Below are 20,728 nucleotides of genomic sequence, written 5' to 3'. Positions count from 1 at the left end.
CATGCAAGGTAAATTATGTTTGCCGCTCCAAAGTTTCCTCGCCGATTCCACAGCGCCTGCAGTTTGTGATCTTGCTGAGGAGACGCCAATTAGCTAGGTGATTAAGGAAGGGCCACTCCTCTAGCCTGATTCCCATCAATCCATTTTCCAGTGAATGGCGTACAATGTAATTGTTTTTGGCCTCAAATGGAATCTTGTATTCCTGTTTTTTTTTACCTACCATGTATTCTGGCTCAGCTGGCTCAATTTATAATCAAGGTCAAAAACCGAGATATACTAAGAACTGCACAAATCAGATTAAGACACTCACACCATCTTCCCACTGCAAACACCGGACCCATGTGAGTGAGGTAGCTCTCAATTTAAGGCCCAACTAGTGACATATCTTGTATGGTACACCTCTTGCTAATCTTCTCTATACATTCAGTTGGAACACAATGCGTCAGTTAAACTTATGTTTAGTTTATATGGAAGATAGTGTGATTCTGAGGATCACATGTTTTAAAATTGTTGGTCAGCAACAGAGGTTAGTTTCCGAACTACAGGGCTGATTTAGAGTTTGGCAGACAGAAGGCATGGTGATGTGGACTAACAACCAGTGCTGCTGACTTTTGGAAATGGGGAAAATGATTTGAGTTCTGGCATCAACTCAGCTTCCTGTGATTCTGTTCAAATTGCTCATTCTCCCTGTGTCTTAAAAATAAAAATGTATTGATTTTCTGTAATGTAATCAGGTGCTCATGGAAAGTGCTCTATTATCCTTAGACCAAGTTTGCTCTGTATAGAAATGCAAAAAGATAAAAAAAAGTGTACTCAGACAGAAACATGGCAGAGTGACCTGTCTTCCAAAATGACTGTCTGCATACTTTATTTAGAGTTAAGTGGACCATCAAGTGTCTGCTGACTCTGCCTACCGAAATCTTACATCTATGACCCTACAGACTCATGGCCTTCAGTGTAAGTACCTCAAACTTTTGCCCTATTTAGAGCAGATGGTCAGATGTAAGTTTTAGTGCGAAGCCTACCAGATAGCCCAGCTTTCTGATTTGCCAAAGACATCTTGATGGCATTTGGAAGCTTCCCTGGAAATGCAATCTGCATATTGCTTACCATTGCCTTTGTAACTCACATTTGCTTAGTCTCTATTTGCTGGTTTTATTTGTGCTGGCTGTCCAGCTTGAGTGTATACCTTACCATACCCTATTTACTATATCTTTACTCCAGTTGCAAAGTTATCCTGTGCCCTGGGCACCCCCAACATTTTGCTGAATGGTACTGGTGGTTACTGACTGTGACTGACCCTGGGCTCTGCCTAACCGGGCCCAGGGCCAGTGCAATGCTGAAAGACACTCATTTAGAATACAGTGAAAACACTTACATATACTAGGGTACACTATGGTATGGGGTACCCTTGTGATTGGCATGACCTACCTCCTAGAGCCCTAGTGCATATTAGGGCAGAGGGATTGAAACTACCTACAACCCCCTAGTATTAATAGGGCATGGCAGTCTAGAGGCCAGCAGCTCTTTTGCACTTGCCTGTGTGCATTGCTGAAGCCTAAGGTGAGTTTTAAAAGTAGCCCTGGGTGGCAGGACTGCTTTTAAAAAGTAAATTGTTCTCAAACTCGACTTTGGGGGTTGGGGCACTTAAAAATGGATAACCTCCAAGGTTTTGGCATACTAGGAACCCCCAGGATATCCACTATGTGTCCCAGGGGTGGGGGGCAGGTATATATAAGGTAGACCCCTGTAAAATGAGTTAATATGCCCTGGGTTAAGTGAAATTTTACATTTCACTCTCCACATTGTGATAAAGTGCTGCCATAAATCCAACTTTGATGCTAGGAGCCCTGTGGAAGGGGGTCTGCAATAATTCTACAGATTCAGAACCCCTAAAGTCTCCCCTAGTTGTCCCATGGGGTGGGGGTCCTGTAGATATAAGCAAAGTACTTTTAAATATGTTTTTGTAAATCCTGGTGCTTGAAAAATGTCCCAAGTCCTTTTTCCCATTGCTAATCCCCTGCCACATATGTTAATATAGCAGGAAGTTATTAAATAATACCTCTTGATAGGAGAGGGCTAGAAGTTCCATTCAAAGACGTGCCTGCATGGTATTAATAAACTCAAGATTATGATATGGTTGAATTTCTCCTAAAGTGTACATACTAGAAGTTATAAGACTTTCTTGTTTGTAAGTCCAGATTCAGCCTTCCAGTGGTCTGTTCTGATTAGTCAGAGTTAAGTGGATTAGCCAGGCTGCCTTGAAGAGGTGATAAAGAGCCCCTGGGGGTAACCAGCTCTGCTGGGAAGGCATTGTGTTGCAACACAGGAATGCTAGGGCAGGGGGAGGAGTCGTTAACCATGGTCTTCAAAGAGAAGAGAAGGCCTTAGTGTCATTTACAACTCTAAACTTTTCACCTCAGCCAGAGCTAGGCTTATGGAAGGAATGCACAGATGCAAGGGGGAGAGTTTATGAAAATTAGCCGTTCTAGGGATGTGTTTGGCCTGTTCTTACCTCCCTGCTGGGAAATCAGCCATTATGAAATTTGAGGATTTTGTGCACTCTGGGACAAAATACTGCCACACTCTACAGGGTGAGGTCATATTCTTGGGGAGTTGGCCTGCTCTCATTGGTCAGCAGTGACCTACTGCTTGAGCCAGTGAACTGGGAATACGTATCTGAGAGGGGCAGAGCCTCTCAGATCTGCTGCTTGAAACTTAAGGAAGCAAGACATTGCCAAGCTGAGAAGTTGGGGTGCAAAGTTCTAAGGCCTGTCCTCTGAAGACTGCACCAACTGAAACTACAGCCCCATGGATTACCCTGCTGCAAAAGAACTAAAGAGTGGACTCCTTGCAAGCTCGGGGTTAACAGAGCTCACCTGGACCATCACCACCAAGGATCCTCAACCTGGAGAACACCAATGGATTTGTAAGGGTTTTGTCCAAGTGGATTGTGGGAACTGAAGTCCTCAACTTTCAAGGCCCATCTTGGAGTTTCCAGACCCTTGGAGTGAGTTTGAGACACGTTGGGACCCCTTGAGGAACTTCAGAAAGAAATTCAAGAAGTTTGGAAAACTTTGGAGCATCTTTGAAAAAAAGCTCCATAGAGGGACCGACTCAACATGGCCAGTCAAGCCTGCCTTCAACCGCGAGCCGGCCAAGCCATCCAAGTTTGTCCCGCTAAAAGCTCCGTAGGTCCAACTTCCAGAGTTTGACCAGTAGTAGAAGAAATCCAAGGCCGGTGAACCCTCTTCAAATCCATCCTGGTGAAGAACATCGAGGGACCCAGCGAAAGAAAGATCTGTAAAAGTTTTTAATTCCAAATGAAGAAAAGGTGACCGGGAGCAACCGCGAAAGCCAAGCCACCTGCCTTCAACCGAGTGGCAGCCTGGATCCTGGGTTTGCCCTGCTCAAACGCTCCGGAGGTCGGACTTCCATAGGTTTACCGGGAGCTCATTGCAAGGCTATTTGGCGAACCCTCACCGAATCTGGACTGGCTGAGTGCTTCGAGGGACCCCGGGAAGAAAAGCTCCAGAAAAGTTTCTAAGTCAGAAGGTAAAAACTGTGACCGGGACCTACCAAGAGTGGTAGCCACTCAGGGCTCCATCGCGCCCGGCCTGAAACTTTTACTTTGAGCCGGTCTCTGGCGACCAGATATCCCAATAAGGTGCTATATGTTTCTAAGTGCTATATAATGCTAAATCTTTGAAAATCCATATCTCCGGTTCCCTACATTGGATTTTTGTCATTTTGGTGTGATTTTAAAGATATAAAAACATTTCCTATTTTTATAAATTGGTGTTGGATTTATATTATGTGTGGTGTATTAATTATTTACTGAATTGGTGTTTTTAAATTCTTTACATACCTGTCTTTAAAGTTAAGCCTTCCGGCTCGCAGCCAAGCTACCAAGGGTTGAGCATAGGAATAATTTTTGTGAACAAGCCTTTAAATCTAGTTCTTATTTTTGTCACATTTGCTGTGCATTTAAAGACAGAGGTCAAATGTCAGTCTCTGTCTTTTGAGAGAGCTTGGTGCTTACCTTTTTTTTCTCCAACTTCAAAGGATTTATGTGACCATCATGCTGGCTACTGGGGGTATGCTGGAAGATGGCTGTAGGATGTTATTTCTTTCTAGAACATAACAAAATTAAATGTTTGCAAATGAACTTTGCAGATATTTAAGAATATATCGGAATTAGGAAAGCACAAATGAAGCACATTTTTTGGTAATTCCAAAATGTGATGGGAGCAAATTTTTGTACGATCAAAACAGTTCAATACATTAGGTGATGACATTGCCAAATATTGTTTGCCACACATTATTGTTGGTGCGCTGTTTTAGTCGTAAAACTGTATGTCACCACTGTACACTCTTCAACCCCCTACTCTACAACACTGCACTTTCTCCACTGAACTCTATACCCCTCTACTCTGCACCACTGCTTTCTCTGCCACTGAACTCTATGCCACTCCATCTGCATCACTGAACTCTAGGCCACTGCACTCTATGCCACTGCACTCTACTCTGCACAACTCTACTCTATTTCACTGTACTGCACTCTATTCAATACACTCTACTCCACTCTACTCTACTCCATCTACTATAGACCATCGAACTCTGACACTGCACTATATGCCTTTCTACTGTACATTACTGCATTCTACTTCACTTTACTCTACACCACTGCACTCTCTCCTGCACCACTCCCCTCTACCCTGCACCACTCCAAGCCACTTTACTCTACTCTTGAACAATCTACTCCATGCTACTGCACTCCATGCCACTCTACTCACTCCGCGCCACTCCACTCTGCACCACTCCATGCCACTTCACTCTGCACCACTCCATGATGCACTGTGCCACTCTGTGCTCTGCCACTCCACGCCACTCTACTCTACTCTGCGCCACTGTACTCTACACCACTGCACTCTGTGCAACTGTCCTCTAAACCACTGCACTCTACACCAATATGCTCTACATCACTTTACCCAAAACCAATGCACTTTACACCATGGCACTCTACGCCAATCTACCCAGTCCCACTGCACTTTATGCCACAATACTCTATGCCAATGCACTCTACGTCATTGCACTCTACTCCACTGCACTCTAAACAACTCTTTTCTACTCTACACCTATCGACTCTACACCACTGCTCTACTCTACTTTGCACCATTCTACATCACTGCACTCTACACCAATGCACTCCCTGCCACTCGACTCTATACCACAGCACTTTACCACACTCTATTCTGCAACACTGCATTCTCTGCTTCTGAACTGTGTGCCACTCTACTCAGCAACACTTTACTCTAACTAACTCTTCACTACTGCACTCTACACTACTGAACTCTACACCCTCCACTCCATACAAATGCACTCTAAGCCGGTCTACTCTACACCTCTGTATTATGCACTGCACCACTCCATTCTACCCTGTACCATTTCACCGTATGCCACTGCACTCTGCGCCAATCCACTCTACACCACTGCAACATACACTGCACCACTCCACTCTGTGCCACTCTACTCTACTCATCGCCACTACACTCTAGTCTAAATCATTGCACTCTGTGCCACTGGGCTCTACACCACTTTACTAAAAATCAATGCACTCTATGCCTCTGCACTCTATGCCAATATACTCTGCACCACTTCACTCTAGGCCACTCTACTACACTCACTTTACAACAGCCCACTCTATGAAATTAGACTCCACCACATTCCTCTCTATGACACTTTACTTCATTAAACTCTACTCCATTTTACAACACTCTACTCCACTCTATGCCACTGCACTCTACAAAACTCTCCTTCACTCTGTGCCTTTCTATTCCACTTTGCAATGTTGCACACAACACAACTCCCTCTATGCCACTCCATGCCACTTTACTCCACTCTATTCTATGACACACTACTCCACTACTCCACTCTATACCACTCCATGACACTCTATGCCACTCCACTCTACAACACCTTACTCCACTCTGACATTCCACCCTACTACCTTACTCCAATCTATGCCACTTTACAACAATCTACTCCACTCTGCGACACTTTACTCAACTCTATGCAGCTCTCTCTAAGCCACTCCACGTTACTATGCTCCACTACACTCCACTCCACTCCACTCCACTCTGCTTTATGCCTCTTCTCTCTACGGCAATATGCAACTCCACTCTATGACATTGTCCTCTACTCTACACCCTTTAACTCCACAACACTCAGCTCCCTCCATGACACTCCACACCATGTAACTCTACGACCCTCTATGCCACTTTACTCTATGACACTCTATGCCACATCACTATCCTTTAAGCCATTAACTTTTTCCCAGCTACAAGGTTCAAGGTCTTATTTCAAGTTTCTGTAGGAGCAAAAGCACCCCTTATAACTGAAGAAAGTGATGTAAGGTGCTTCTGTTTACCTGATTCTTGGAACGTCAAAGAATGTCACCAGGTTTCCTGCTTTTTCGGCAGGTGCTTAAATGGGCTTCAGGGTGACCAGCCAGTTAAAGGGAGAGATGAAGGGTTGACAAATGCCATATGTAGTACTATAATCAAAGTTCTAATAGGAAAGAGTGATTTCAGAGGCCCCCAATCCTGCAAACATTAAAAAAAAAGCTTATTTATTTATTTATTTATAAAGTCTTATATAGCTCGAACGTGACCCACAAGGGTATCAGAGCGCTTTACAATAGAAGAATAAACAGTGGAAGAGGTAGTCAACACAAACAAAAGGTCAGTTTGTCATAATAGAGCAATAGCATCTGCAGAACAACTTACATTAGACATTGAGCTATCAGCCACACAGATCTACATCCAACGAAAAACATTAATCAGCAAACAATTGTGGAGCAACAGGGGATGTGATAAAAAGACAAACAGTCAAATACGTCCCATACTTAGATTTAGGACATGAATTTGTTCAGTAATAGACTTTTTACTTCCTTTTTGAATACAGTAAGGGAGGTGATTCCATGCACTCGGGGTGGTAGAGAGTTCCAAATCTTTGGAGCAATCCTGAGAAAGCTCTACAGCCTGTTCTCTTCTTCCTGAAGGATTGGGGTTTCAGAAGTAGAGTGCTCGCACTTCGTAGTTGTCTGCAGCCTCCTGATTTTTTCAACTTTAGTGCCAAGTAGCTGGGTGTATTGTTGTGAATTGCTTTGTGCGTCATGCACGCCACTTTAAGGTGTATTCTTGCTTCATAAGGCGACCAGTTCAGTGCTTTCAAGGTTGGTGAGATGTGATTGTTTCTTTTAGTTCCTGATACCAGTCTAGCCGCAGCATTCAGAGCTGCTCTCAACGGTGCAACCTGTATTTCGGGAGACCAGCGAGGGTGGTACTTCCGTAGTCTAGTCTTGGTAGTACAGCAACTTTTAAGTCAGCCTGAGGGAGGAAGGGTTTAAGTTTTCTTAATATACTCATTTTGTGATTAGCAAGTGTTTGTCAATGGATTCACCTAGGGATTTAGCCGAGTCTATGATGAGGGGGACACAGTCAAAGGAGGTTAGGTGTTTTAACCAGAGGTCTATCTTTGGGGTGTAGTTTGGTGGTGAGATGAGAATGAATTCCGTTTTTTTGGTGTTTAGCATGAGATGGTTGTTGGTGAGCCAGCTTTGCGTGTTCAGAAGCGTAGTATTAAGAGCAACGAAGTCATCTGGCGAGGTGATTTTAAGGTATAGCTGGGTGTCATCTGCATATAGGTGATATAGAATGTTCGCAGAATTCAGAGCATTCGCCAGGGGCTCCATTAACAAATTGAAGAGAATGGGTGAAAGGGCAGATCCCTGAGGTACACCAAGAGTGACCATGGTTAGTTGCGAGAAAGAGTTCCTCATCTTGTATCTTTGAGATCTGTCATTCAGGAAGGAGGAGAACCACTGTAGCACAATGCCCGAGAGGCCCATCCTTCTTTCCAACAGGGCTAGGAGCTTATCGTGCTTTACCGTATCGAAGGCGGAAGACAGATCAAGAAGTATCAAAAGGCATGATTCATTTCGATCAAGCAAGATTAGTATATCATCCATAATGTGCGTGAGTGCAGATTCTGTGCTGTGCCCACTTCGGAAGCCCGATTGGTGACTGTCTAAGAGGTTGAAGATCTCAATTTGATTGCATAATTGAATTTGAAAACATTTCTCCAATAGTTTAGCCAAGGTGGGGATATTGGTTATAGGACGGTAGTTGTTAGGATAAGCTGGAGAGGCGTCAGCCTTCTTTAGTATAGGAGTGACCTGTCCTATTTTAAGACATTCCGCAATGACACCTTGAGTCAGGGAGGCGTTTACAATTTTAGACCATAATGGTAGTATAGAGGTTTTTAAAATCTTGAAAAGGGCAGGTGGCAAGGGATCCGAGAAATTATTGGAAGGGTTGATTGCTTGTAGAGTGTTGTAGATAGTTTGTTGAGAGATTGGCGAGAAGGTGTGCCAGGAGGCATTGTTTTTTGGAACTTCCCTTGGGTTAATATAATTTAAATGGTCTTCAAATAAACCGTCCAATTTGGGATCTAGTGCCATAGGTTGGCTTGTGGCCAGCTTTGATTGGATGTCTAGCTCAATAGTTCTAGTCTTTTTATGGAAGAAATTGGCAAGCACGTCATATGTAGGAGTGGCCAGGTCATTTAACTCACTGTAGTTAGTTGTATTGCAAGATTGTTCCTTGATGATTTCAAAGAGTTTTTTTGGTCGGTTGCTCGCTACGTTCAGCTGAGTTCGGAAAAAGTCTGCCTTTGCCTTAAGAATCTTCCTATTGTATGAATTCCTTAATTTTCTAAGATGATCCAGGTTGAGAGTGTTAGGAGCTGATTTCCAAAGACGTTCAGCAGTTCTTAGCTGTCTACGCTCCAACTTCATTGAACCAAGGCTTGGACCTCTTAGTGGAAACATTTTTTTTCCTGTAATGGCGCTGTGGAATCCAGAGTTTCAAGCATCTTGTCGTTGTTGAAGGTTGTAAGCTCATGTACATCAGTTATGTCAGTCATGAGGGTCAGAGCGGAGTTGCACTGGTTTACTACGGAGATGGGATTGATATTTTGTATATTCCGTTTCCATTACTTTAGCCCTCTTGTGAGTCAAAGTGGGGTTGGAATCATCGAAAGTGACAGTTCAAAACTGATAAGTGCAAGTAAAAAATTAAACAAAATTTTGGATCATTTGATTCAGTTAAGTAAAATTATACCTCCACACACCAATAATTTGTAGAATTGTAGATGGGTAACCGGGAATTATGGGGATTATTTTCTGTAAGGGGTACTGAGCAGACCCCCAGGATTTTGCGGCATGGATTAGCAAATTTAGCGGCACAAATATGGAAATTTAGCGGCACAAATATAGAAATTTAGCGGCATGTTTACTCATAATCATTCATTTTCAGCCTGAAATTCATGGAAGCTGTTTTAGCAGAGTATTCCACTTTGAAATAGGCATGTTTAAAGTGTCTGCAGCTCTACGAAAGCACAGCTCCAGTCCTAACCTTGTGGGAGGGAGCTGCATTTATCCCTGGGATGTTCTAGTGCCATGTATGAACCCCTTTTGGGGCACAGCTGCCTAGGGATCCGAGAGGCAGGACACCTTTTCCTTAGGCACCCTCTTTTGCCAATTGAGGGTGCCACTGATGCCCTGGAACAATGGTTGCAATATAATATTTCTTTTTTAAAATTTGCTGTAAAGATATTGGTAACAGATGACAAATGTGACAGTAAATCTGTTCTAGGTTACTCAATTGGTTACAGAGAGGCTGCATTCTAAAATATCTTATAGAGTTCAGATATTTTTTGTAGAGACCATTGTGTGCCCTGCAATTTCGAGGGGACAGAGAAAAACGTAATTACGATACTAACAAGGTACTACACATGTTTTAATAAAACAATGTTCAGGGCTTGAGTAACAGTTCTGTGGGTGCTGGTGAGGGTTGAAGGTCCTCTGTGGCCTCCTCCTGGTGTAGAAGCAGGTAAACCTCTGACCCTGTCTCGTGCGCAGTCCTTGGATGAAGTGAAACTCTCTAAAACTAAATTCAGATAAAATAGAGGTGGTGTACTGGCCATTTGGTATTTCAGAGCCGTCTAAATTATTCCTGACTGCTTAGTGCAATAATAAGGCAAAGAGAGGCATCGTTTCTATGGTAAAAAGGAATACAGAGGATTTCACATACACATGTTTTAGGTGCCCGCTCCTGCCCTTCCAGTACCTCCAGAAGGATCAAATGGCTACTTTATTTCTCGGAGAAGCCTGCTAGTGAAAGCAGCCACGTTTTATTGGACACTGGCACTGCACGAGGCAAACCTGGATTTTAAAACCACAATCAGTGCTGAAAGGAGAATTGTGTCAAGGTGAGCATGCACATATTGACAAAAAACTATGAAACCAATGCATGTCTGATCTTGCACATCATAGCTCACTGAATTTAGACATCATTGCGTTATGACGCACTCTTTCGAATGTAGCACTTGTTCTGCTAAACCTTGTAGAGTGGCCGAATTACCTTTTTGTTCCCAAATACATGTTGCTGCATCATTTTGTGACATATAACAGGACGCGCCTCTGTCTAGCCCCCTCCCTCCCCCCCACCTCTTTCGTCTGCTCCCCCACAGGATGCTCAGGCTATCCGAAATCTCGCTTTTCCGGCATCACCGTACATTCACCAGGGGGGGGGGGGGTGCTACTTCTAGGAGTGAAGTCACCTCCCTCTTCCCTGACGAGGGCGACGTGCAGGAATAGACACGTGGGGGCCGACATTCCAGCAGGTCGGGCAAGTTCGAGTTCTGCTAAAAAGAGACCTTCCTTAGCTCCTGAAAAATTAGAAGATATATCTCTGATACAGAAGCATGTACTTCTCAGCCACAAGAGCAGAGCTGTACAGTCAACACAGACCTAAAAGGAGCCTCCTTCCAAGAGCTGACCGACCGTCCAAATTTCGCGGGCAGTATTGTAAAAATCGCTGCATTTTTACAAAACTGCCGATTTCGCGATTTTTTTGCAAATCGCGAAATCCTGGAGGGTCTGACTGAGTGACATCAAATAGAAAACAAGAGCGAAGCTCAATTTGCCCCTGATGTTAATCAGAACCACCAGGTGAAAAACTTCTCCATAATTCACTTTTTACCTATCTATAATTTTATGTTATGTATGGCACCCAAAATCACATGCCTCTGCTTTCAAATGCTACGCAGGGGCAGAGGAGTTGCTATGTCATAGCAGTGCGTTACCAGACTTAGAAACTGGTGTTAACGATTGAAGCTTCCTATGTAAGTCATGCACATTATTACAACTTTGCTATATGTAATATGAGAATCAAGTTTAATATACCTATTTACTACATTACTAACTGGTGTCTATAACTATGCTGTATTAAAATTGATTTGTTCAGGTGCTTATTGTATGGAACACATATTTATACTTCTAATCAGTAAAAAAAGATCACTGACTGTTGTATTTAATGTTTTCCACAGCGTGTGAATATGGGTATTACAAATCTGAGCCTGGTGACCAGCTGTGTGCCAACTGCCCCCCTCACAGCCACTCAGAAAGTGCAGCTGCTCAGGTGTGCCGCTGTGACATTGGCTACTATCGGGCAGCCTTGGACCCACCATCAGCCCCTTGCACACGTGAGTACCTTGCCAGGTCTGAATAAAAGTAGGGCGCTTAACCCATAGAGGAAGGACAGTCTAACAATAGTAACTGATTGCTTATACAGGGCTTTATCACTAGTGCTTTAAAGCACCGCAAATGCCATTGTTACTCATACCCAACTCAGCGGTGCATATTATATGGACCTCAGAAGGGTAAAGGGATCAACTGACCTCTCTGACCTTTAGCATGCACTCAGATTTCTGCAGAGGATGCATGAGTCCACTAAGCACTGTGACGATTAAATCAGTACCAGAAAGTTTCATTTTTAGAGCTTGATTTGTGACCTCCTGGTGGGGTGAGCAACAACATTTTATCTTTTTTATTTATTAGGTTTCTTTTATGCAGCCTTGTATCCAGCTGCAAGTTGATCCAGATCACTTAGTTGGTGACATGGTGATGGAACAGATATCAGAAACAGAACAATGCATATTAATGATCTGTGTCTAGCTGAGGTATCTTAAAAAGAGCCAGGAGTGCCGAGCTCAGGGCACTAACATTTTCTTTGATGTAGTTTTTTTTATTAAGCTACTTTGTTTCTTTCTGTTGGTAAAAACATTCTTAACCCCTTGGGCGCTGCCGCGATTCTGCGCCTGTGCGGTGCTTTTTAATAAGTGGGCAGGTTCATGACAGCCCCCAGCCGTCATCAGCACACGTCCACGGCCGTCATCAGCAAAGAAGAGGTTAAAGAAGCCTTTAGACATTTCAAATCAAGGTGCAATTTGATAACAATGACCAGTGAGAGCCTCATTTATGGCCTTTTGGCGTAGGACAGCACCTCAAGGCAACTTGTAGCACTGCCCTACTCCTAAGTGAAAGGGCAGGACTGCACTGTATTTAAGCGATACTGTGCATTACTGTCCTTTCTGCTCGCCCTGGCACCGTTTCGGCAGCCTAGCGCTATGGTAGGCGCCCTTGCAACCCCTGTTGCAGGCTTGATTGTTTTTGTGCAGGAATGGGCATCGTTTTTCACATAAACAAACCTAAGAGGACTTTACCTCTTTCTATGTGTCCGGTAGAATGCAGCACTTATGAAAAGAGCAAAAAAAGGAGAAAATAAATTATTTCTGCTTGTTGCACCTCACTCCGGGAGGCGTGCGGATTTGGTGCTTCCCCAGGTTTACATGTTTTTGAGAATCTGGGGCAGTGAAAATTCTATTGGCATTGCGTGGTAAAACCCACCGCCACCCCCATGGAATATCTCCCAGACACAGAGCGCGATTTGCGCTGCGTCACCTTACTCCTGATTTATGAGACAACTCAAAGCCACACAGGGTGCATTGCGTGGATTCGTAAATCTTATGAGAGCCCTGCGTCACGCATGAACTGCTTTACATGATGCAAAATTGACGCAGGACTCTCATAAATAAACATCACAGTATGTGGTGGAAGGACATAAGGTCTCCCTTATGACCCCAAAGCACCCGGTGCCCGAAAATTGCCAACACCTCTGTCCTACTGTTCGATTTTTTTTCCCGAGCTTTATTGGATGTCTTAGGTGACGGTGGGTTTTATTCCGTTGGTCATTAAAATCAGGCTGGTCATTACTTCTACAGATATCTAGATTGAAAACAACAAAAACAAAATCCCTTGAAGGTACAACAAAAACAAAATCCCTTGAAGGTACCTTTACCGTTTCATACTTTTTGCCCGAACCCTCAAGGGTATATTGGGTTGCTCGCTTCCTAGATATCCAGAGTGCCTCACTCTAAGTATAAACAATTGTCCTCTTGGGAAAGTGAACAGGTATTCCTTTAAATAGATTGTCTTGTCTCATCGTTTGGTATTTCCATCTTAGAAAATGCCCTCAACTCTTTCAGGCCACGAGGGCCGCACTGAGCCTTTGGGTATGGCTGTAGAAAAGAAAGTAGTTACTGGGCTCACCCTATAATCTTTGAAAGGTATTGGTAAAAAGAAGTAATTTCCTCTATCAGTAGTTCAGTTACCCTATTTAAATAAAAATAGGCCTCATGGAAGTTGATCACTGTAATGGGCACATACCTGTTACCCTTGTTTATGTTTGGCTGTGAGGCTGGGAGGCAATACCAGTAGGGCACTTACGCAATAGTTAAATAGTAAGTGAGTGAGGAATAGAACAAGGGAAGAAAAGAGTAAAGGAAGGAGCGTGAAAGGGATCAAGAGAGGGACTGAGGACTGAGTGAGTTTGTGTGTGCGTGCATTTGTGGGCACTTTCTGCTTCACATAGGATAGTTTTGAGATTAAGTTATTGATTCAGGAGATGGAGGCATCTGAGTTTACACTATGTAGTAAATTTACGCTCGGAAATGGCAAATAGCAAAAAGTACTATGTTACTACGAAGTGTAAAAGTAAATTTACATATGTAGATTTACTCATGTGTAAAATATACCTTTGTGAATAGGCGTCAAAGACGTCTCCAGTGATCACATTAGCCAACTGAACTTTCCTAACATAAAGATTACCTTAATTTACCCATTATTATTTATTTAAAGTGTGTAGATATATTGTAATTATATTGTTATTACTCAGAATTATGCCTGAATTAATATAATATTGCCCAGGTCTTGTGTTTATTTATGTTTATCTTCATAGACCTGTATTTCCCTGCTGCCTACATAGTGATCTTATTTGGAGCAATCTCAATCTTTATTTTTCCAATATTGTTTTCTGTTAAATCTCGGAAAGGATGAACCTTAAAAGGCCTCCAAAGACATTGCAGTCTGAGCGCACACAATGCTAATGCCTTTAAAACAGAACCTTTCTAAAGACTTTAAGAAACCCCACACAACCCCTTACGTTTGATGCATAGTCTCCGCCTCCATCCATTCAGCCTAGTGTCAGCGTGCTTTGCACGCCGATGTATTTCTGCATTCTCCATCAGCTCGAGGATTGAAGAAGCGGCCAAAACGCCATCAAGCAGGGTACAAGTCCTAAAAAAAGAAGTGGGGGGACGCTCCAAGTTAGGTGGTGTCACCCGGAAGTGACGTCACGACAGGAAGCGACATCACGGGAGGTAGTCCCCTCTAATTACAGGCAGTCCTTCACTTTGACCCTCTGTCGCCCCTCTGCACTCAGGGCCTGGCGGACTGACTTAGAGTATCATATTTTTGTCAGATTTATGGCTGAGTTTAAGGTTGCTGGCAAGTGTTGCTGTTTTCAGCTTTGAGAGGTTCTTGGCCAGCGCTCAGCTTATTGGCACAGAGGGGGGCACAAGAGGTTGGTTTGAAAGCTCTTATCCCTCCGAAGATGTTCAAAGTCCGTACTTCCCGCCCATTCTTCAGCGTATTACACAGAAATCTGGAAATTTAAAGTGCCTAGAAATGACTGGTTGGTGCTTTACACATGGTTTGTTATAGAGCCCCGCGGTCTCACCAACTGTGGCATGGTCGCATTTGTTGGTGTCTCTCCATCTCACGCATTGTCCCGGAAGAGCTGAGGAGCCTCAGGCATCCCACTCTTCTTCTAGGAAACAACAGTGAGGCAGGGGGGACGGCGTCCACCCGGTAAAGTAAGTGGTGGGAAGCCGTCCACCCTCGTGGTTCCCGGACTCGAGCCCTGCCATCCAGGGGAATTCTGGGACAGGTGACTCACGAAAGTAGTGGGAGGATATTTTGAATTGTTTATGTGGAGACAGTGGTGTAACACAAAATGACGTTGCCTCCCTGCAAGATGTGTGTTGTGTCGGGTGATCTACGCTCAACAAGGGACATCTAACCCTGACTAGGCCTTGCACGTGGTCCTAGAATAAACTCAGCCAGACACTGGGAATAAAGTTGCTTGGTCGGTCGGCGCGCGTCTCTGAACGCCCTCTCACGTGCTCGACCTCTTTTTATTATAGGGCGGTCACATGACCAACTCGTCCATCCCTCCGGACCTCGGGGGCGGACCCTCGGGGACACAACATTCCTCCTAAAACAAGAAAAACAACAAAACCAACAACACACTGTAACGCTGCAAATATAGGCTGATCGAACCCATTGTCTCATGAGCATCGGGCCTGGTACCTTAAGCGTCTCTCACAAATGCTAGCGCATTCAGTTCAAAGAAACCATTGCGGGCACACGTATAAATTAGAACAGTCTTACGTGAAGTAGTCTCTCAGCCAGCTGGAGGGGGTGGGGTTAGCACGTAGCTGGCGCTGGGACCCTCGCTGAGTCATCGGCTCTGTTCCAGTCTCCACCTCTTGGCTTGGCGCCTCGTTGTCGGCCCCCTCCGGATCTGGGGCCTCATCCAGGGCCTCAAGGTCTCCGCCCACATCCTCGCCAGGGATCGGCTGCTCGGCACGTGGCCGGACCTCGTGCTGAGCTGTTGATTCACCAGGTGGCACCATAGTTGCAGTTTCGGTTTCTCTGTCGCCTCGCTGGCGCCTTGGCTCGCTGCTCGCCGGGTGGTAGAGTTTGAAATGAGACACGTTGCGAGTCACCTTGTCTCGTCCTCGAGTAGCTGTGATGCGGGTGCCCTTCACACCACTGACTCGCCATGGTCGTCTTTCATAACTGAGTTTGAATTTTCCCCCAGTGGCCCGATTTTTTATGAGCACCAGGTCACCTCTTTTGATGTGAGGGGCCACAGCTCTCCGTTTCTTGCTGATCTGATCATAGGCGGCCCGCCTCCTCATTTCCACAGTCTGTTCCTTTATCAGTTCAGGGGCCCACTGGGGATGATGAGGAATGGAGTCCGTTATTACTCTTCCTAGGAGAAGGTGTGCAGGAGCTACCCCCGTTGTGGAGTGAGGGGTCTGGCGGTAGCTCCGGAGAAAAGTGAATATGGCCATCTCTACTGACTGTCCTTTGTCATGTGCAATGCGGATTACTTTGTTTAAAGTTCTCATGAACCGCTCAGCCTCTCCATTGGCCTGAGGCCACCTTGGGGTGATGCGCCTGTGGCGAATTCCTTGGGATGAGAGATAGTCTGCAAAGTCTTGGCCCTGAAATGGCGGGCCATTGTCCGTTCTGAGTTCTTTCATGGCTCCGTGCGTGGCAATGATTTTCTCCATCTTGGGAATCACACAGTCGGCACTGGTGCTGGTGATAATTTCAACTTCCGGGTACTTGGAGTGATCATCGATCATCACTAGTGTGTGCCGTCCATCCGGAAGGCTGCCAAAATCCATGCTGACCCTTTCCCAAGGGCCTCGGGGCCTGGGTTCCACGATTATGGGTGCTTCGCGGGGGCTGTCACCTGTGGTTTGGCAGGCCGTGCACGTGCGCACAGTAGTCTCCACCATGTCGTCCATTAGCGGGAACCACACCTTTGTCCGCAGCCGGGCCTTTGTTTTAACCATTCCCTGGTGCCCCACATGCGCCAGCTGAACTACTCGGCTCGTCAACGCCGTCGGGATCACCAGACGATGCCCTCGCAGGAGGCACCCTGCCTCGTCTTCGTTCAGTTCAGCCCTCACGTGGTACAGACCGTCCATGATTTTCTGGGCCTCAGGGGTGAGCACCTTCCAGCTCTCCCTAGCCTTCTGCCAGTTGGCTGTCCGGAGCAGATCTTTGGCCCGCTGTATGCAGGCGTCCTGAGCCGTGGCGCTCACCACCTCTTCCAGGGATATGGGGCGCGGGCATGATCTGGCCACGACCCATCGCACATAGGCCTCCGTCTCCTCAGCTTCCTCCATTTCCTCGGGGGTGGCCGCCCGGGGGTGTCGTGACAGATAGTCCGCCGGATTCTTTGCTCCTGGCTGGTACTCAATGGCACAGTTGTACTCCTGTAACTGCAGAATCCACTTTTCGATTCTGGGGGGTGGTTTGGATGAGGTGCCTGAGAACAGCGACAGCAGTGGCTTGTGGTCGGTTACTACGGTGAAGGGTTTGCCATATACATACAGGTGGAAGTGCCGGCATCCCCAATGAATCGCAATGGCTTCCTTTTCAATTTGGGAGTACCTTTGTTCGGTGTCCGTGAGGGACCGGCTGGCAAAAGCGACGGGGGCCCAGTCTATTTCGTCACGGGCTCTCTGCATCAGGACGGCCCCCAATCCCGCCGGTCCAGCATCTACTGCAATGAGAGTAAGATGTCTGGGGTCAAAAAATGCCAGTGTGGTATTGCTGGACAGCGCACTCTTGATGGTTTGGAATGCTCTTTCCTGCTCCTGTCCCCAATTCCATGGTGTGGAGTCTTTGGTTAACTCCCGCAGAGGGAGGGTCAGATTGGCTAGGTCCCTTATGAAGCGACCACAGTAGTTCACCATCCCGAGGAAGCTTCGGACTTCCGTGACAGTCATGGGCGGAGGTGCATCTTTGATATCTTTGACCTTGTCCGGATCAGGGTTAACGCCATCGGCCGAGAATACGTAGCCGAAGAACCCCAGTTTGGTCTGAAGGAACTCGCATTTGTCTCGGTGCAGAGTAAGCCCAGCGCTGCGGAGCCTGCGGAACACCTGTGCCAAGCGTTGGTTGTGCTCAGGGATTGTCCTTGCGTGCACCATGATATCATCACTGACGTTGATCACCCCCGGTATGCCAGCAATGAGCTCTTGGATGACATTCTGGAATACCTCGGCAGCACTGGAGATCCCGAAACTCAGTCTAGTGTACCTGCGCAGTCCGATGTGAGTGGAGAACGTCGTGATGTTCCGGGACTCTTTATCCAGCACGAGCTGATGGTACCCCGCTCTGAGGTCCACCTTGGAAAACCACCGGGCCCCGGCCATCTCTCCGATCAGGTCATCGATCGTGGGGGTGATGTGTCTTTCCCTTTTGATGGCCGCATTGGGGAGGCGCATATCCACGCATATCCGGACCGCTCCCGGCTGCTTGGGTTTCCGAGTGACCACGATGGGTGATACCCAGGGAGTGGGTCCGGACACCTTCTCAATGATGCCCGCTGCCTCCAATTTCTGTAGCTCTTCTTCAACCAGGGGCCTCAGATGAAACGCGACCCGCCTGTGTCGCAGGGCCACCGGTTGGACAGTGGGGTCCACATGCAGGTGTATTTCCCGACCCTTGAATCGGCCAATCCCTTCGAACAGGTCTGAAAAGTCTGCTATCAGTTGCTGCACTGACTCCTCGTGCACCCCAAACGCAAAAGAGACCACTCCCAGGTCTTCGGCTGTCCGGCAACTCAGGAGCATACCTTGGCCTTCCTCCGACACAAAGATGTTGGCACGCGTGATCTTATCTCCGTGCCGGACTGCTGCTTTGAACTTTCCTCGAATGCGGAGGGGCACGTCCTGGCCATAGGCGAAAACGGTGATCGGAGTGGGGCGGAGGCTGGGTGGAGTAGCCATGTCTCCATAGAGGGACGCACTCATCAGGTTTATTGAGGCGCCCGTGTCCACCGTCGCCATGATGTCCTGATCAGCCACTTGTATTGCGCACTGTGGTAGGGTCATTGTGCGTCGGGTAGCTGAGCCGATCATGTGCACCTTGTGTGGGGACCTTTCCTCCTCGTCATCGTCCATGTCACTGTTGCTGGGTCCTCCTTCCGCGCCTTCAGGCTCCGCCACCGCGTGTACCGTCTGGCGGGGCTTGCTGAACTTTTTAGACCGACACACCTTTTCAAAATGGTTCATTTTTCCGCACCCGGAGCATATCTTGCCCCGTGCTGGACATTCTGGCGCCGGGTGTCTCGGGCCTCCGCAGTAGCCACATGACTGCGCCGAGGCTCCGCCCTGCGGAGTTGTTGTTCTCTTCACCCATTTGGGTTGTGGGCGGACCTGCAGTTTGTTCACCGGTTCCACTTTCATATTGGCCTGCAGAGCTGCTTCCATGTGGGCTGCCCTGGCCTTGGACAGCTCCTTCGTGCGGCCTAGCGTGAGAATGTCTGGGAGGGGTTTCCCGGACTCCTCCAAAATTCTCTCGCGCAGTTTAGCGGAAGCGCAACCCTGAATGATCTGGCCTCTGATTTCCTCCGTGACATCCTGAAAGCCACACGTTAGTGCCAGTTTCTTCAACCGAGAGTGATAGGCGTCCAGCGATTCTTCTGGCAGTTGCCGCGCTTGCCTGAAGATGAACCGTTCATAGTCTTGGTTGGCCATGGGTTCAAAATGCGCATTGAGCGCGTTTATGAGCGTGTGGTGGGTTTTGGGAGTTGCTTCCGTGAGGGTGCGGGCAATGGAATGAATGTCCTTGCCACCCAGATGAAGGATCATGGCACGCTTCTGCTCCTTGTGGACCTTGGTGGCCTCAAAGAATATGAATAGCCTGTCCACCCATTCTTTCCACTTCGGTGCGAGAGTGGACGGCGCACCTTCCACCACGAATGGCTCAATGGGCGGAATGTTAGCCATCGCGTCGGACGCTCGGGAGGATGTCCGTGGGCAGCCGGGATGTGATCCAACGGCAGCCGGAGCGCCGGACGCACCTCGCGCGACCAATCAGGCTCCTGTGCGCCGCAGATAGCTTTATGCCGGCGCTGCTCACCTGAGGAGAGTCAGGGATCAGAGTGTTTCTTCCAGGCAGGCAGAGCGGGGGGGGGTGTGTGGTGGCAAGGCACGAGCACCGCGGACACGTGGTAGTGCCCGCAGCCGCCTCACCCCAGCAGGGACACACACGCGCACCCCGAGCAGGGAATCGATCACCACCCTCGTCGCCAATTGTTGTGTCGGGTGATCTACGCTCAACAAGGGACATCTAACCCTGACTAGGCCTTGCACGTGGTCCTAGAATAAACTCAGCCAGACACTGGGAATAAAGTTGCTTGGTCGGTCGGCGCGCGTCTCTGAACGCCCTCTCACGTGCTCGACCTCTTTTTATTATAGGGCGGTCACATGACCAACTCGTCCATCCCTCCGGACCTCGGGGGCGGACCCTCGGGGACACAACAATGTGATGAGGGGCCCCTGAGTATCCCATATCTCATAGATAGTCATTGGCCTTGGGCTGGATTGGGGACCACAAGCACTGCTGTGGGTGCCGGGGCATGAGTTATGACCCTGTGTAGAGACCCAGTCAGGCACCACACACACAGTGCTATAGCTAGGTGGGCCGGGGGGCGGTCCGCCGCAGGCGGCACAAGTTTTCGGGGTGACGGCCTCCCCCGCTCTTATTTGCTGTCTCGGGCGGCAATAGTAACTGCCACGCTCCTTAATACATTTGCCGCGTGGGGCGGAAAACTGATAAAAGTTTTTACCAGCACCCACGCTCTTTTTTGAGGCAGCTGCGGGGCGCAAA

At 47.2% G+C, this 20,728-nt stretch overlaps 1 protein-coding gene across 1 annotated transcript in view; it reads left to right on the top strand.

The window, feature by feature from the left end:
- EPHA8 (EPH receptor A8) overlaps nucleotides 1-20,728 on the top strand; it is a 1,186,163-nt gene that overhangs the window by 972,167 nt on the left and 193,268 nt on the right. Inside the window, exon 4 of the mRNA XM_086920110.1 lies at nucleotides 11,455-11,610. Within this exon, the coding sequence (XP_086776236.1) occupies nucleotides 11,455-11,610 (156 nt within the window). The remainder of the gene's footprint in view (nucleotides 1-11,454; nucleotides 11,611-20,728) is intronic.

Source organism: Lissotriton vulgaris, chromosome 5, assembly GCF_964263255.1.
Source record: "Lissotriton vulgaris chromosome 5, aLisVul1.2, whole genome shotgun sequence".
NCBI classification, from domain to species: Eukaryota; Metazoa; Chordata; class Amphibia; order Caudata; family Salamandridae; genus Lissotriton; species Lissotriton vulgaris.
Note: the sequence above shows the minus strand (reverse complement) of the source record. Positions and strands in the feature narration are given on the sequence as shown.